We start from the raw sequence: 19,689 nt of genomic DNA, 5'->3' as shown, positions 1-19,689 counted from the left end.
TGGGTTTTTTTTTCCCCTGTCGGAAGTTTTGCAAGTTGAGACATTTAGAAAACAGAAATACAAAGAACAATGTAAGTTGCTACACTAGCATACAACTATCAGGACAGAGGTATCACAACACAATCACAGCAATACATTTTCATGAGTAGGCAACATCTTGAAAGAGTCACTCTGAATTTAGCAACCTTCATGCCAAAGCAAATAAATACCATGTAATGAAAACATAGCGTGAAAAGTCTAAAGATATCCTTAACACAGAGCTGCTGATGAACTCATTGTCTGTGCTCTCCAAAGATATTCTCCATCACGACAGTAATCTTTTTTTCAGGCAGGAGAACAGGACCTCTACCAATTCTATGAAAACTACCACCTTGTGAATCCCAGAGACCATGGGCAGCATCCTGCGCTCTCTCTGGTGGATGTCCTCCTCCTCAACAATCAATCAACTCTTGCTTCTTAGCTTCTGAGATCCAGTAAGACCACTGTATCAGAAGATATATGAGAAAACAAAGCAGCACAACTCAAGGGTGAAAAATAGCGAGTTCTAGCACCCAAAAGGAAAGGTAGAAAGTTGACATTTAGAACAAATTATGTCAAGGAGATTATTAAAAAAAAAAAAATAGGAGAAACATTAAGATTATTCAAGAGAAATTTCTGAAAATGAATACAAGGATGTGAAGAATTTTTTCTTAAACCAAGAAGGACAGAAGATAAATCTATTGAGGGGCCTGCAGAGAAGCTAAATACTTTGTTTCATTACTAAAGGAGAATAATAGGAAATTCTTCGTCAGGGGATACTCTCTCATAGGAAATCAAGAAATTGCTTGCAGATAGAGAAGTCTCTAAGGAAGAGACAATTTAAGGACCTTAGCAGTTCTGAAGAAAAGCTTAAAAACAAAGCGGTGGGGTTTTGGAACACTGACCTCATTTGGATCTCCTATCCCACAGCAGGCGAATGATATTAAGATACAGACACCACAGAACAAACAAGTGTAATTCAAGGATTAGAGTTTGTAGAGATTTGAGTCCAGAGGCTGGACATTGAGACCAGTTAAAAGAAAAGACAAGCAGTATTTGAAACAACATTACTCATGCAGAACAAAGCAGCACAGCTTTGTAAAGGTAAATAATGTAGTTTTTACTCCTTTGAATTTGACAAATGCCAAAGTGAAAGATCCGGCAGATGTAGTAGATCTGGGCTTTTGAACCACAATCCTCAGTTAAATATTTTTAAGGTTAAGATTCTGCCAAGAAATAAGAAGCAAGTTTCTAACAAAAAAGAGTATACATCTGTCTCTCCTGGAGAGGAAGGCCCTGGATGTCAATGTCAGAGATTTTATCAGCATGCTAATACTCTGAAGTCAAGAGATAGCAGGCAGGTGGATGAACTACATGCTGTCAGTAGATACCACTTCAGTAAGCTGAAAGTACTGATCCATTCAAGACAGTAACAACAGCTCAAGATCTGCCCAGCCAGACACTCCCAGCACTACCTCGACTCGGCACCTGCAGCCATGCAGCAGGGCTGCAAGTCAGATCAGCTCATCAACCCTACCGATAACAAATATATTCATTTTTTCGGTAGGGTTCATTTTTAGTCAGATCACTGAACTGATTCAGCTCACAGGGCAACCGCACGATCTCTAGAGTTCATGAAATGAATAGGCTTGTGAAGCAGCACGTTTCTCACAGTAGCATGAAATGACCATAGGGCCTTGCCCAAACAACAGCAAAACAGGTTAATAGTCTCTTTCCAGTAGGCCAAGAAGCCACCACAGGAGACAACAGGGCCCAGACAATGCTGCCACCAAACCATTTTCCAAATAGCCAGGCTTCTTTTCCTGATGCCTTTGCAGTTAGCACTTTTTGCTCATGCAAAAAAAATCCTTTTCCCTCTAGACACTGGATATCTATGGTTACCAGTGAGCTTTTATATGATTTGAGTATCTCTCAGCTAGTAACTGGACTGAGGCACATTTTGTGGGGATCACCAAACCATTATCAGTAATTACTGAGCTGGGCTGAAATTCACACTGGTGATTTAGCTGAAAAAGGTCCCATCTCAATATCCTGAACCATCCACTCTCCACATCTAATTTGTTCTGAAATTACACCTCAGCGATCTGGCACCCCCACCCTGCCTGCAGGACGAGCCTCTTTCCATGCCGGTGGTTTAGACAACAGGAGGTTGTTCCTTATTTTCCAGGGAATGCACTTATCGGAGTTTTGTCACTGCTTTTTGAAGAGCTGATCCAAGGGGCTATTTCATCCTTTCCTCTAGGATGATCTTACATAAAGAGAAAAATTCCTTCATACAGAGTTCCTTCTTAACTAACCCTTCTGATGAGGGTCTCGCAGAGCAGAGATACAAAATGTGAAGCACCCAAATTCTAGGGATTCCAGGAAAATGCCCTTGTCTATCTACACCAACTATTAGCTCCCTCAAGTTATTCTTGGTCAGTAAAACTCACTGGAGCGTGATGTTTGCCCATAACTTCTTAAATCCCTTCTACTAAGAATTATGCTAGTAGGTGATCATTTCCCTCGTCTGTCCAGAACCCGGGGCAGTTCCAACCATGCCAGGTTCACTCCAAGTGGCATCTCAGGGAGCAGAAGGCACAGAAATACTTTACTTCTCCTCCACACTTCACACGTAGCAGTTAAGATTTAGCTGGTGCTTGTGCTACTTTCACCCATTCTGTGCTTAAAAGCAGGGAAGCAATATGGCCCACCACCTTGTTCCATTAAAGGGAGGAAAAAGAGGGCAGTTCAGCAAGGCAACAACTGGAATTGTCACACATTGATGTAAAGCTCACATCAGTGCAAAGGTAATGCTTTCCCGCTTCGGGCACATCTATCCGTCTCTGTTATGGTCCATTTTCAGCTATTGTTCTAAAGGTTTCTTTGATCTCCCTGCACTTAGGTTATAGATCATGTAGATTTGTGCAGGTGTTTCTTGGTTTTGTTATTCTGCAGAACTAGAAGTCAGTCACCAAGTAGAGAGAGAGAAGAGAAAGAAGGCAGGTTTAGTGACCAGAACACATTCTGCAGAGGAGATGCTCTATAGAAGGACTAGATATCCACCCTACCAGAGCACATTTGCAATGCACACACACTTCTGGCTACTAAGGTACTGTGCCAAACATGGTAGTAAATCCTCAACTGTTTGGCAGATCATCTCAACACAAGCATGACTAGAAACCAAGGAACAAACACATTCAAAAATTATTTTTCTGGGATCCACTTGCTAAGGGAATGCTCAATAAATATAATTCGAAGTAGGTTGGTACTTCATGTAAATGCTTAAGAGTCAAAACCTTCCCCACCCCAAAATAAAGAAACAGTTAATTTGAATTTCTACAGTTCTCGATTCAATTTGTAATCTGCTTTGCAGAAACCAAAGCAGTAACTAGCCTAAGGTGGTAGCATCTGTTCTGAATATGCACTCAAAGGATTCACTCACCAATTAACATTGATTCTTTCTGGTACTCTTTGCTGAGGTGGCAGCGCTGGGTCACACAGGACACGTATCTCTCCAGAACATACCAGCACATTTCATAGTAGAAAGGATAACGGAATTTGGCATGCACCTGAAAGCAAGATCGAGACTGTCAGTCCATGGGGAAGGGAGAGAAGTTTGCAGCACAAGGGCCAGTCATCATTCCCATCATGTTATCAAGAGCACAAACAGTATGCAGGAGGGGGAGGGGAGAGAGGGTGGGAGCCGAGTGAGATGTATGCCTTCAGCATACCAAATGAGGAGACTGCCTGCCTGCCTGCCATGATAGCATCATTTCTTGGTTCACTAATTTGTATCCTCTTGGGGTGGCGGGAGAGGAAAGGGTTTGTGTTCTTGGGAAATCATGAAACTGATGGATGGCCCCTACAGTATTATTTACCTACTGTATAAACATAGGGTGGTCACGTACAGATGTCAGTCACTAAAATTCAGGTTAAAATAAAGATGGGGTTTTTTATTTCCTAAACCCTATCACATGATTTTTATCAAAATGGCAGCATTTACCTAAAATGAGTCAAGCAGGAAATACATCTTTTTCAGTTACGGTCTTCACAACGATTTGATTCAACAAATGATCCCACAAATTCTTGATTATTTATAACTACACGTTAAAAGTAAAAATCCCTTATGTAGTTTACACTTAGTATTTTGGTAGCATGTTAGCTTTTGCCACAAACAGAATAGAAAAGCAGGATTTTGACAAAAGATCCTGTCACGCTGTGCACTTTTTTCTTACATCTCAGACCTGTTGTTCTCACACAAAAAGCTTATTCTCTAACACTATGTACTTGTGAGATTATTTCAGATTTGAAAGAAAATAGAGTGGGTTCCCTTCCTTTCCAACATAGTTTTCTATCTATGGGAGGTCACTGTACCAAAGAAGAATCTGGGAAGCTCCTAAAATGCAAGAACATATGTATATGTATTGTGATTTGTTAAAAATGGATGCCACGCGTCTTGCATGCACTTGTACTTACACTGGACACTTCTTTTTCCTGGTGGCACAGAAATTTGCATTTTGCAGGCTTGCATGCATGCATTGCACTGGGATTATAGGAACTGCTTTAAGATATTCTATGCATATTAACTGCTCACCTAGCCAAGAGGTGTCTACCCACCTTTAACGAAAAGCTGGACTGCACCAGAAAGGAGCATTATCTTAGAAAGCCCCTTTTAAAAAAACAAAACCAAAACACCACCCCACCTTAGATGACCCCAAAAACAGTGAAGTCTAAACAGAACCACTCATCCAGCACCCGGAAACTCAGATTCACCTCCACAAAGCAGGCACTGTCGAAACATCTGCGTAGCGATGTAAGTATTGAGCGCATCAATGACTTAACTAGAATGCCCATATTTGAGAACTGTCCCCAAGGTGGACAAAGAACTTGCCTCTGCTCCCAGGGGACAGGAAATGCAAACACTTTTAGCAGTAAAACAAAATTTAATGAAGGGAAAATATACTGTATTGTCCCACTAAATGTATCACAGTGCAGGATTTAAATACTCCATGGCAATTCCCAAAAGTTAAGATCTCTTAAATTCAACACAAATGTAGCTGGCAAATCTGAACTGCACGTTGCTATGGGTCATGCATCCAGTGAAGCTGCACCTTTTCAATGTTTCTCTGTGTTGTTTTTTACAAAGCACATGTACAAAAAAAAAAAAAAAGCAAAAACCAACCAACCAACATCCCCCTAAATGTGAGAACATTTAACCCCAGGGCCTTTTTGCATTGGAGAATATTTTTCCTTTGGTTTAGTTATTCATCACAAAGAAGAGATCGAGTCACTTATCACTATTACGGAACACAGGGGAAATTAGCCATGCTAAAATATATGCTAATAAAGGAACTCAAATTTTTCCAAGAGAGCACTGCAGGAAACAAAATTTGCAAAGAATTGACTTACAAACAGGAAGCCGCCTTCCACCCCTCAGCCTTCAAAAGGTTTTCAGCCACATGCCTGGGAATATTAAAGACATCATTGCTCAACATTTGTTGACAGATTCTGAGCGTCACCAAATTTAGTTGTTACCAATGTTAATTCAATGTGAAAGACAAGGCAGTAATGCATGCAGTGCTCCCATTATGTATATCAATCTTTAATATTCAATTTGAGTTCCTAATTGCCTCACTATCAATGTTCCAACCCACAGCAAATCCCTCCATGCCTCTGTAATTCACTCTTTGCCCAAGAAGGCTCTGCTTTTACAAACCTTCCGAAGTAAGAGCTACCATATGTAGCAAGAGATACTGTGCAAAGATCTACGGTGCCTTTTGCCAGTAAAGCAAGTCTAATAGTGCTTTAAAAACCTTCTAAACTTTGCCTTATGGAGAAGTATAGAGGAATACGTTCTTTATGATATCCTTGGACATTTATTATAATGGATGTGAACTGCATTATGTACACATCCATACTTTTTCCACTGTACACTTACGATCAAATGAATTCTTACGGGGAGGGGGAGAGGACAAAAGAAAGAAATTTAAAATGTTCTGTGATGAATTTAAAGTGTAATATCTGATACAGACACTGCCAGAGGACTAAATCCCCCACCAGCAGGGAAATACACTAGATTGTCTAATAGGCATTTCCAGCTCTAACTTCTGTGATTAATAATTTACAATCCACTGAATAAATTTTTTAATTATTCCCATACAGCGAGAAAAATCCTCTCTGGAATATGATCCATTTCTTAATTATTTTAGAGACATATATCCCCCTCCAAAAACAAAACAAAAAACCCTAAACAAGTAAAGCACACATTTTCCTTAAGAAATTATTAGTCTCTTCTGCAATGTCCATTAAAATCATTACAAACTCCACTTGTGTTTCATCAATCTAGTCACAAAATTGAAAAACCATTTATGATTATTTACAAAATAATTAATCTATCCACTTAAAACGTTATCTTACAGTCCAGAAAACAAAGTCAGTAGCAAACACCATCATCTGTGAGTGACCACCTTACGTATATATTTTGAGTGCTTTTGTCCCTGTCCATGTTCAAATATTTTAACGCGGTTAAATTTAGATGAGTTGGGAGTAAGTTTGACACATTCTTCCTCTTCAGTAATACAGAGCTGTAACACCCCTATGCCAAGATGATGAATCTCTGCGTGGCAGCCTGCTCTGCAGTTATCCAAGCTGGTCTAGCAGAGAGCTAAACAGCTTGGCCTATTTGACTAGCTGTTAATTGGCCTCTAGGAAAGCCAGACTGCAAAATGAGAGTCTCCACAAACTGTAAGGCTGGAGAATATTTGTTTACCTCAGTTGCACATTAGGAGCTGTTTCCAACAATAGACATGTTTTTTATTACTCCTTAAAAGTATTTTTAAATGGCTACAACCCTCTTAAAAAGTCTCCCAGGGATATGAGAAATTAAGCTAGAATAAGCATGACAAGTATATAAACTAGGCAATTTTATCAGGCTGTAAATCAGCATTACTGTTTCAACCATGTATTTATTCTCGTCTTAGCTGCTAAAACAATAACAACTACACCTAGCATAAAAATGACTTTGAGTATCAGCGATCAAATATGATTAAGCATTATATAGCAGGTTTAAATACAGTGAAACCTCCATAAAATTGCTCTGTGCAAAATGAAGAGGGGAAACACACCTGTATTACACTTTGATTTGAGTGTGGCAAATTACTTCGTCAATCACATCATGTAATTTACTTCTATGCTATACACAATGGAAAGATCAATACTGATGAGAAACTCATTTGCAGTATGTTCACACTGGCAAATTTGTGTGAACTACAGACTGTACTGAGTCTGCTGTACTAGCCAGTGTATGAATAGAATTATTTGAACAAAGAAATTACAAAATTTGATTGGCAAAGAAAATCAAGTAGTACACACTAGAATCCTATTTTGAAAACATTTACCCCTTCAAGATTCCTGCATGATATTTTTAGGGGGGTGGGGGGGGTGTTATTATTTCTAAATAACAGTATTGATTTTCCTGCCTTTTATCAAACTTCTGTATGCCTTAGTTGCACAGCTTATATTTTGTTTCTGTCTAGAAATTCTTGCTATTCTTCGACTGTTCACACAGCTTTGTTATTATACGGCTGCCTACGAGCACAAGCTTGTGAACACAGGTACAGACTGTGCATAACACATTGCTAGCATACAGCAACATACAAGCGCTGAAATTGTTTCTACGAAGTCATGGAAATTCTGGGCTCTTGGCTTTTGTTAGTCTCTTTTAAAGCACGCAAGTATTTTTCGAGGGAAAATGATGAGCTACACAGACTTTGAAGAAAATCTAAACCCAAAACTGACAAGAGTAAAGGTCTGATTTGGGACTTCCACATGTTGCAGTATCCCTTTCCAAAAAACTCTGACGGGATGTTTTCAAAGAGGCAGATACCCAACTCGCAGAACCTTCCCATAGCATCAAGGTGCCAGTGCCTCTTCAAAGGCATTTCAGAGTAACCGGCTGGTAAGTTCCTAAGTGTTACCAAAACACTTGACTCTTATGGGGAAATCTGCCTCCTGGTATAAAGCTTAGGAGATCAAAGCTGCACCCAGCTTCCCAAGGAGAGGGGCCTGACACGAAGCACTACTGAGCGATTACAACCAAGGTGTGTGATCTTGGGTTGCTCAAGTCCTGTGGGAACAAAATGTCAGCTCTTCTACTACTTCATGAAAAAGAGTGTTTCCTTCCCGTCTTCCCCATAGACATCAATGGAAATAACTTGTTTCTGGCATCAATCCTTCCTCCCGGTCCTCACTTCTCCATTCTCCACACAAGTTGTCTGTGCTAGCATCCTTCCTGGCAACAACACACCCTCCCCTTGAGCACCTGCAGCATATACAACCAGCACATATTGCTAGTTCTCATTTACAGTCACTCTGAAAACCTTCCTGTGCCTAGCACCTCTGTCTAGCCACAGTGAGCCCCTTCCTGCTTCTGACATCGTAACTTTTACCTGTCTGAGTCCCTTTACTCTTAAGACACTTGATATTGCTTTGAGACGCCTACTGAAAGCCAGGCTGAACACCACTCTGGTCTCTACCTCCACTTCTGCTCTCTGTTACATTCCCTCTGTTCTAATTCCCCTGAACTTCCGCTTTTGTCTTCATCTCTCTTTCACTAAGAATTCATTTTTCCACTTAATATTCCTTCTCTTCATTAAAGTCACTCCAGGAAACCAAGTGCTCCCACCAGTGTTTTGCAATGTGAAGATTACCAGACCTCGTACCCGCTGTGAAGTAAGGGAGCAGTCCCTTCCTACCACAACACTGGCAGAGAGAGGCTGGGGGACGGACACCCTTCCTCTCGCTGAGTCAAAGATGCATTTTGAAACAATACATATTTGCTTCAGGCCTATGCACTTTCACTGCAAAGAGAGCGATGTGGGGTAAAAGCGCACTTGGAGCCAGAATTGTGCCCTCTTGTAGAGGTGAGCAACAGTGATCTGTACTGATGTCCAAGACACCCCATTTTAAGACTTTTTAGTGAAAATGAATCGCAACTTCCTGCCATTTTGCCAGCCCAAATCTCCATTAACACCACAGCTGGCACCTGTGCCAGTGGTCTACCAATGCCTCCAAAACAGTCAGCCACAAAAAGTCCCCATCTGAATTTGCACATACCACTGGTCCATTTTTGCATCAGAATGCTATGACTACCTTGCATTGCTTATTTATATAGTGCCTACTAAAACAGTGGCACTTCCTTCAGATTCTGCTACTTTATGAAACTGCAAAGTATGATGACTAGGTGTCCCGTTTATTAATCAAGGATAAAATTTTCACTCCCAACAAAGAGGCCACACAGCAACCTTCTCCAAGATGTAATACTCTTTCCATCAGGTAGATGCTACAGCCAGATGAACATCACAATGTTCAGATTAATGTCCCACCCCAGACCCTCTTTGTTCCAAGAAATTCTTGCATAATATCGAGTCACTGTAGAAGAAAATCCTGCAAAGTATAGAAGACGTCGTTTCATGCACAACTTCTGTGCAGCTTTGTCAATTCAGCTGTGGACAGTAGAACCATCCTAGTCCCATTAGTTCTCCAGGCTCAGGTATCCATTCCAGGTGTGCACAGAGAGATGATAAGCAGGGGGTTACCAGAAGTACTGGTACAAAGGTCTGTAAAGCGCAATATGTTTTTGTGCAAAAGGGAAGTTGTTTATGAAAGTTTAACAGGCAGACAAAAGACACAGAAGGGACACGTCTGTGGGAAGTAGGGAAAAACAGATGAGTAAATCCCACTAAAAATAGCCAACATTTGAAAGTCTCATTACTTCACATTTACCTCTTGATTCAACGACTCTGACACGGAGATCCCATCGGTTCTTGTTTGTCAGAAGGGAATACGAGAGAGAGGGACTATGATTGATCATAGTCACAAAGAACTGTTCAGTTAAAAAGAGAATCAAGTATCCTTACCCTTGTTCTGTCCTCAATTTCATAGATGCGAAGCTGCATGGGAACATTAAAGCTATGCAGGATATTTCCACCAAACACCAGAGAATCTACTGGAGTATAAACCGCATGTATCCACCCTAGAGAGGGAAAGCAAAGAACTGAGAATGCCTCATGCTATGTAGTATTACAGAGCAATTTATAATCCAATTTTAACAACCCCATGAACCCCATTCTGCAGGGGATGAGAGGTTAAAGCAGCAAAAGGTTAAATGGTATGCTCGTAGCCACACTTTAAGACTAGTCATAGCAGAAGAATGGCATCTTATGATGTAGTCTTACAACCCTCTGTAAACTGGGTTCTTCTATTTATTCACAGAACAGTTACAGTGTTTACTGAGAACACACAAGTTTGTGACTCAACCACATCCATGACTAAGAAGTAAATTCAGTCTGTTCAATATACTCAGCTCTCAGATGTATCTACTGGCACCTCCAGTAGGGTTGCAAATCATGTTAGCAGTGGTGGTGGGCTAGGGCTGTGGAACTGGACTGAGTCACATCAAACTTCTTTCACGCCAGCACCAGAGCATACATCTTCAGATGTCAACAATCTCAAATTATTACCAGCCCTCCTTCGGACATTAAAGTTTCATATCCTACTACCAACTTCCTGAAGCAACCGAAAAAATCTTTTTCACTGCAAGCCCCAAGTTACGGCATTTAACATTTCTAGTACTGGAGCTGATGAGACTGTTCTGACCAAATCCTGCAAGGGACTGAAATAATTTCACAGGCTCCAAAGAATAATTTTCTATCACAACAAAAACACAGGTATAGCAATTCAGGCAGCCAAACACCAGCTCTTCTGCTTCTGCATTGTTTGCTTGGTATGTCAGCAGCTGAAGGACTGGCTATGCAAGACTGTAGCCTCTGATCTCTGCAGTGAAAAAGGAATTGATCCTGCTAATGATCTGGGACCCACAGAGACCTGACACTTCCCCCCCCCCCTCCTTTTTTAATGAAAAGCATTACAATTTATAAACCAGCAGACAGCAAAGCAACATAGGGGGCAGTCAATTTTCTCCTAACTGTGCAGTACTTTCCATTAAAGCTGTGGCAGCTTTCCTTCACTTCAACATCAGTGAGGGAGCAGGAAAATGCCATTCAGCCTAAAGGGTTCTCCAGCTAGGAGCCACGAAAGCTCTCTGCCGCAACAATCTTTAGACCGTAAAGGCCTGCAAAGCTGTATCTGAGAAATCCTTGAGCCACAGCAGATGGCAGAACTGGGGCTTTCATTTAAGGGCACATTAGTAGGACAGAGACAGAAAAGAAATCAGCACTAGAATTTTCTCCCTGGAAACACAAGCTCATCACTCTGGATACATCTTTCTGAATTTCAGAATCACAGAACAGTTGAGGTTGGAAGGGACCTCTGGAGGTCCAACTCCCCTGCTCAAGCAGGACCACCTAGAGCCAGCTGCCCGGAACTATGTCCAGATGGCTTTTCAGTATCTCCTAGGATGGAGACTCCACAACCCCTCTGGACAACCTGTTCCAGTGCTCAGTCAATGTACACGTCTGATTCCACATGATAAATGTGACACATATGAAAAGCAGGTGGCTCATAGCTCTGGCAGCTCTTGGTATTATTGCATCTTTCCTGCTCCAGTCAGTATCATTTCAGTTACAGAGTCGCTTACAATGATCCAGCCTGTTTATTACTTCCAAATCAAGAACAACCAACTAGAGAGGAATTTTTTTTTCATGTAAGGGTAGCATGGGAACTACATACATCAACACTATATAAAAAAAACCAAACCAAAACAAAAAACCAAAAACTCTTCACCATTGAAGTAGTTCACCACCTCACATGAAATACATTAGTCTGCCCTAAGATCAAACTACTGGAAAAACAAGTGATCTTCCTGATCCTAGTCTTTGGGAAGGAAAAAAGATCCAAGGTCAAGGAAGTTGGGGCCACTGCTTCCACTAGGTAATCAAAGATTTATGTGGTTGGGGGAAAGAATGGAAACCACATGCTTAGTAAATCTGTTGCTGGGTCCCCAAAGCCAACTTACTGGATAATAGGTGCTGAAACACAGGGTCAATTTGCGTGACAATTCACCTTGTCAGTTTTAGAGATGAACAAACTGAAGCCTGACAAAGTGAAATGACTTGTCCATGGCCACACAACTGAGTGGTGGCAGAAGACAGATCAGAAACAGCCAATTATCAGCAGAACATTGAAGAGTCCTCACCACTACTTCCCACTGCAGTTCTCGGCACAGATCAGTCAATGTACACACATATTGGAGCTAGCAGATGCAACAAGTTATTTTAATGGAATGATCAACATCATTCTAAATACAGTGTTATCAAATATTTACAACTTAAGTAAAAGGAGTAACTGAGCTGAAGCCTGACTTTCTAGTCCTATATGAAAAGTAGAAAGGAGATAGCCTTCATTTTATAAGAAATAAAATGAAATCACATCAATGCAGTTGTTCCTCAAGTGTATGCTTTTACTACAACCACACAGTAGCCTCCTCCTACAAACTGTATTTCCTCAGTGAAAGTTTCATGCTGGAGTGCAGTTGGTTTCCCTGTTTCCTGCTCTTTGGGTTTCAGTCTCATCACGCCCTCCCTGACCTCACTAGATGCCAAGGGTCTTTGTGTTAATAACCGCTAGACTTCCTTGGTAGTAGTCCCAATATTTTAGGCAGAAATGTGAAAGGATCTGTCACTGGCTTGAGCCAATGCTCCAAAAAATGGTGTCCCAGACATGACAAACACTCAATAGAAAGATTAACAAACATGAATATAATTTCAACCCTGTATTGTTGAAGAGCTGGCAGAGGTGCAAACTGAAAGTTTTCCATACAGTATTGAGACAACCTCTGGTTCTGTGGATAAGGTATTTAATTCCCTACTTACATTTACAATCCAGGTCTAAACTCATCTTAGAAACAATCAGTACCTTCAACTCCTAACTTCTGAACTAACTAAACACTAGGTCCTTCAACATGTACATATTTCTAGTAACAAGACTGAAAATACTGCTTGTTATGACACAGTTCTCGGTAACAAAACCTTGTAATAATGAAGCGCTAAAATCCATCAGGGTTGGGAAAATAAAAATAAACCAGAGACCAAGCAACAAACAAAGTCATTAACTGTGAAGTCCTTGGAAGTAAAGTTCCTACAGCAACAAACAGAAAGTCATTAACTGTGAAGTCCTTGGAAGTAAAGTTCCTACCCCTAGCCAAAGCAGTGTGTAGGATGATTTCCAGGCATAGCTCAGAGATGGGTAAGGACTGTGCTCGTGGGTACCATCCCTTCACTGCTGAACAGCACTGAGCCAGGCACACAGCTGAGTCCCAGGAAATCCCCAGATCTCCGGCAGTTCATGTGCTCCCACGCGCAGGATCCAGCTCAGAGCCCCCCTGCCAGCTACAGGATGCAGCCCTGTCAGAGGAGTCACCTGCTCGTAAGATAGATTTTGGCCACTCGGCATTTTTCAGTCACACTGCATCCCAAAATAGTTTTGACTTGCCTGAGGAAAGTATGTGCAATATTGAAACTGCAGAGACGCAAAAAGCAAGAGGTGTATTCCAGGGACGCAGAACACTATGGGCAAGATTAGACAAAAAAAGATGGAGAATTGACAAGGTAGAAAACCACAGGAATTGGTACAGATGTTACAAAGGAAAAAAAAAAATCTCCTGTTCTGATATTAACAAGGCTGCATACGGAGAAAAACTGAAGAGGCCAGCACCAGAAAAGTAGAAGTAGGAGGAAACAGAGACGAGCAGAAAACAGGAAACAGTTTCCATGAGGGTAATATATTGTGGAAATGAGCTCTGAGAACAGATAAGCTTGGATGGCACATTCAATTCATTCCCACAGCTTAGATACAAGCACGACTCAGAAATAAACTGAGGAGGATGAATGTTCATTGCGACCATTGCAAACAAGAATGCCCATCTTCTAAGCTTCCCAGTTACAAAGGTTTTTAAAGAGGAAGACAGACCTCCAGAAGAGGAGCAAGCTACACATATGCATAGGACAAAAAGGATGGCCAAGTGGATTGATTGCTTTAATATCATCCACACCTATGCAGCCCATCCGTCTCACCTTCAGCTTTGCCGTTACTTTTCACCGGATGAACTGACACGTCTGTTGACATGTATGATCACGTCACTCTATGCTGGACAGACAGCCTCTCATGTTTGCTCATGTATGTCTGCATCTTTCAGCTCTCACAGCAAAAACTTGCCACACAGTCTCCAATGCAGATGCCTCTGAAGCGAGCGTCATCAGTCCTCTCCTCAGTGGCTGCTTTCTACTTTACAAAAACCCTGGTACTACTGCACAACCTTCTGTGTTTCATGGGTTAGCGCAAGACAGGACAGAACATCTCTCCCCTTGGTCATAACTCTCAAAAACTGTAATATTATCAAAAAAAAAGAAAGCAACACAGAATAAAATGCCACAGATTTAATTTTATCCTTAATGCTAAAAAAAAGCGCTGGAGTAGTATCAGAACAAATGGATTAAGGACTGAAAAAGTCAAAAGTCAGTGGAATAAGATATTCTTAATTTTTGGCTGAAAGGCACAAACAAAAGCACCTGCCAAACATTATCTAAGGCTACAATTAAATCCTGTAGATGAGAGAAAGACATACACTGTGTGGCTTCAAGGATTAGTGATGAATCAGAAAACTCTTCCTCATGGGTGACCAGTTTCAAACCAGCCTGTGCTGACAGCGGTAATGAGCGAGTGAACGCGGAACCAGCCCGTCCTTCCTTCGCAGGCTGGTCTGACAGCTTGCGGCTGGAGCACGCTCGCAGTGCGGTGGAGCGGCTCCTGCACGGCCCTGCCCCGTGAGCAGAGCTCTCAGACCACACACCAGCCACGGGCTCGCCTGCATGGGGATAGATGGCTTTGGGAGTACGGACACTGCAGAGTCACTGTTCACAACCCTCATTTCAAGCCTGAGCAAGACGACTGTCCACTTAAACAGTTTTTCTGAAGATGATCTTTTTTTATTTCAGTTCTTGGCGGTTAACGAGTATTTTTTCTTTCCCGAAACAATCCTAGTTTATGAAGCCAAGCCATTGAGCAGGAGTTCTATTCAGGAGGCTCAGAAATACTCTCAGCTGATCTACAGTTACAAATTATTCCACCACTCCTAAGATACACTTGAATATTTAGATGTTATCATCTCTAGTAAATCAAGAAGGTAAAATTAACAGTAACAAAAGCTTTTCTGAACAGTTAAAAGAAAGACACAATCTCATTATCTTTTGAATTTTATAAAACAAGTATTATTAAACATTGCAAATTTGTTAGAAGATTTCAGGGGCCTGCAAATTCCTACTCTGTCTTCAAGGATGTAATCATCCATCTGAGAATAATAAAAAAAGAACATTAACTTATAAAGCTATGGGGCAAACAGACTAGAAGCTCCAAGCCAAACCATGGTGCATCTGTTTCCATTAGTAACTGAACAGATATTTTGCTTTGTGACATAGAAGGCATACGTATTTTCCCTGCAATTCTACAGCAAGTTGGGGTGAAAAAGATGAAATATGTATGTCTCAAAAATAAAAAGTGACTAAGGAGATAACCTTTCAGTGGGCATTGCCAGCAAACGAGACATTATTTCTCTCATTTCCAAAGAAGAAGAATTGCATCATAACAGTGCCCACAACCAAAAATATCAAGGAAACACCATGTTTACATTTTAAGAGTAAAAAAATAGTAGTACAAGTAATAGAGCAACTCTCAATCTTACATCATTTGATAAGAATTAGGTAGAGCACTGCAGAGGAATAGACCTAAAAATCCAACATTATGCTGTCACCTTCTATCTGAAAGCAAGACACTCGAGGCAAAAACTCTTCTCTCTGATCCTCTCCACTGATCTTCATTGCTTGGTCCCTAAAGGTCCCAGGCAAGGAGCTTCCATTAATGTCAGTGGAAGCTCCCAAAATGGGAAAAGCGAACAGCAACCAAAAATAGCCAGGCAGCTATGCAGCCCTAGCAAAACTCCCTGCAAAAAATTCACCAGTCAGATTTTAATAGCCTGTCATTCTCCTTGATATAAAGACTATATGCTACCTTCTGGCCCCATTACATAATAATTCATCAAATATTGACTGGCATAGCAGAGGTGACCTAAGACCGCACACTCGTAACAGGCAGAATCCTACTCATAACCACTGATACAGTATTTGAAGCACTTCGAATCCTCGCAAATAGCTGCCTAGGGTCTAGCACAGAACATCCCTTTCTGTCTACTTTCCTTCCCAAAAACATTGATCTGAGAAAAGTCATTATTTCTGCATTTGACTGGGAACAAGAACTTTGGAGCACTCTCATGTTACCATAATAATTGCCACAGACCAATGAGAGTATTTTGTTGGACTGTAGCTCATTCTTCAGCTCTCAAGAAATTAAGAGAGATTATAATAGCATGTTTCCATGTCAAAGGCCCCAAAGTGCATTATAAAGAACATAAGAAAAATAAAGTAAAACAAACAGCTTACTCCTCAGTGGAACACTGCCAACTCCGAGGTGAAATACAACTGTTGTAAAAGAGCATGCAGCAACACCAGTGAGAATTTTGAAGAAGAACCAGAAAGGAAGGCCACGTCCAGTTGACAGTAAGTTACCCTTTCTGGATTTTGATCATAGGAATGTCTAATAAATCAGCACTGCAAAAGTCTTCTACAATATCTAATGGCAGTCCATTATTAAATTTTCAAAAATAAAAAATGCACAGTGACTTCCTGGACCATTATTTTTTGGACCATGTAGCAGTCTGTTACTGGGACCATTACTGTCAGATTTAAAGAATAGACAAGAGTCATCCAAAATGGCCCGGCTACTTGAGGATTTGTGCTCCCCCACAAACACAGCTCTCTAAACCACCAGTTCACACACATCGTAACACCTCATCTCTTCAATGTAGTCACATTAAAGCTACATAGTTGGAAAGTCTACAGGAAGAACACCCATGCAGAGTCAAGTCAAAAGCATACCTGCTCATGAGTCTACTGCCTCTGGCCAGCAGCAGAGGCTCAGAAAAAGACTGTAAGAAACAGAGGATGATTAGAGTAACCCTTGGTAGTACTGGCTGTCTCCCCCCAAAGGAACCAAAGCCAGTATGTTTGCAAACTTTTGTAGACCAATCACACTGCAAACCCTAGGATCAAACTGTATCCACAGTAGGTGTGGCAACTTCCTTGGAGGTCAGTGAAACTGGCCTTCGCAAAAAGAGAAGAAAATCCAAGTTCATCCATATTCTGGCAGACTACATTATCAGTAACAATCCAGAACTGGCTCGAGTTCTTATTCTCAAGACACATCATGATTATACTCTTACTTTACAATATTAACAAGAGACAAATACTGCAAGGCAAGTTTGCCACAAGAGACTACTAGTTGGCCTGCTTTTGTACGTTCTAATTTTGCATGTGCAAACTGTCTTGAATTTCAAGTGCAAGTGTCTACACCAAGCATATATAGACATGCATGGAAGAAAAGGTCATTTTTCTGAAAGAGAGGTCTGGCAGAAAATTGAGAAAAAAAAAATCAAACAAGCTTAACATATTTCAAACTACTGCAAGATCTTGTTTGTAGAGGACAACAGGGAAGGAGGAGAAGTACAATATCCATGTCAGAGCTCCATCACTTACAATCAAAAATGACGTATTCAGCAAGACTAAAAGACTCAAAAGAGCGAGTGGATTGAAAAAGGATGACTTTTTTATTTTGTGTATGCTTAGTTTTGAGCTTGGGTTTAGGTAACAGCAGTGACGTTCAGGAGTACGCAAGAGAAACTAACATGGTGTTCAGAGAATTGAGACAGAAGGAAATCTGATGCATAATGCACCACTTGCAGAAAACAAGTGCAAGGATAGAAGTAAAAGATGGTTTATAGAGCATAAAGATTGGAGTGGCAGTTGAAGGGCAAGAGGAGGACAGAGAAAAGGCTCCAGTGAAGTTATACAGTGATGTAAAAGGAGATGTAAAAAATACTTAAAAGTAAAAGAAGCACTAAAGGTATTTCAAAAATGTGTAACGCATTGGCATTAACTTAGTGAGCAGTATTTCAAACAGGCTGTAGCGGAGCAATCAGGACGTAACAGAACAAGTGGCTGTGTACAAGCCAGAACATGTGCCTACAGTAATCCTGAGTTGTAGAAATCTGATGGATGCTGCCCAAACACTGGTTCTGCATGTCCCTAGTACAGTGATGAGAGATATCTAAACTAGTTCTCCGTAACACCACCACCATGGACTCCAAACACTTCACACATCCTCCCTGCAAGTCATCACTGGACACACACAGAGTACAGAAGAAAGCTACAGCACAAATAATACTGGACAAGCTCTGGATTTGATTGTGACTGATAAAATTTTGTTGTTTCCCTACTGAGACAGTAACTGAGCACTGAGATTATGCTTTTCCTCTTCCAGATCATCACAGTTTATACCTAAAAAGAGAAGCACACTCTTATAAAGAATTTCCCTTCTATTTGGCAGGTGGGTCAGATATGCAGCATCCACTGTCCACTATACCAGAGTAAGATGTGTTACCTTGACCAAATTCCATCTGCATTGAACATGTAACCATATGAAAGATTAAACATTGCTCATGGTAACATACACAGTGCAAACACCCTAGGGCTGTAGCTTTCTTTACTAATGTCCTCCTGTGTAAGGACAGGTTCTCTCCCATCCTGGGAAAACAACAGTCAGATTTCTACAGAAACAAAACAGTAATTCACTGACACTGGTAGTGACTATAGCTTCCTCCCCTCTTGAACCTTCAGCTGTTTTTACATCTTAAATCTACATCTGGCCATAAACCTCAGAATGGCACAATGCGGTATATTTCTCAATCAACAATTATGCTGAGAGCAGTATAGACAATTATATTAAAGGACAAGGCCAGGTTTCTAGTTGATTTTATCACTTTACCACAGACTTTACCAGAGTTATCATCCTTGACTCATCAGTGGGAACTGGTAAAGTGGGAGGTGAGAACTTGTAACGGTGCATCGCTCGTTTGGAGAAGTCCTATGGGGCCATCAGAAGTACAGCTTGACTCCTACGCAAGGCCCCAGACACAGTATCCCTCCGAATCCCAGCTTACTCCCCCCCACCCCATACTTAGGAGGGACTCCTAAAATGCTGCAAGATGCACCTTGGACCGTAACAACTCACTATGCTGACAGTACTTGCTCAATTTCTCCTTGATACCACAGCTGTGATCGTGCCTCTTAGTGCTTTGCAGGGTTAGAAGCACAGGTAGAAATTAACTGGTTTAAACTTAATCCTGAAAGGATGATGGCAGTGATGGAGAGGAAAACACCCTGAGGCCCCGCTGAGCACTATAGTTACGCCTTCTGTAAGAATAATTCCCATTCTTGTCCAAGTGGTTTGTAATTTCAGGGATTTACTGGATCTACTGCTGATCCTAGATTCTCAGAGAAACCTTCCATCTCCCACAAGCCTATGATCTCGCTCCCTCGCCTGTCTTGTTAAAGCCTTCTCTACCTACTTCATCCTTATGCTGCTAGGGTATAATAGCATTTCTAGGACCACTCCCAAAAATTACTTGAAAACAGGAGCAGAGCAGGATATTTTATGGAAAAGGTCCTTTGCTGAAACATTCTCCATTAACAGTCCAGCTAGGCACTAGCTATATCACTCTACACCTTCTGTGACCAGACCTGTAATTAGAAGGCATTTGCCTCA

At 41.2% G+C, this 19,689-nt stretch overlaps 1 protein-coding gene across 2 annotated transcripts in view; it reads right to left on the bottom strand.

Annotated features, from left to right (window-relative positions):
- The window catches only part of KDM2B (lysine demethylase 2B), a 119,196-nt gene that overhangs the window by 53,513 nt on the left and 45,994 nt on the right, over positions 1–19,689 (bottom strand). For both annotated transcript variants that reach the window (XM_075718075.1, XM_075718074.1), the window contains exons 9-10: positions 9,939–10,054; positions 3,464–3,590 (exon numbers count right to left, since the gene is read on the bottom strand). In XM_075718075.1, the coding sequence (XP_075574190.1) occupies positions 3,464–3,590; positions 9,939–10,054 (243 nt within the window). The remainder of the gene's footprint in view (positions 1–3,463; positions 3,591–9,938; positions 10,055–19,689) is intronic.

This window comes from Pelecanus crispus, chromosome 11 (assembly GCF_030463565.1).
Source record: "Pelecanus crispus isolate bPelCri1 chromosome 11, bPelCri1.pri, whole genome shotgun sequence".
Classification (NCBI taxonomy): Eukaryota; Metazoa; Chordata; class Aves; order Pelecaniformes; family Pelecanidae; genus Pelecanus; species Pelecanus crispus.
This window is presented reverse-complemented; position numbering and strand designations above follow the sequence as displayed.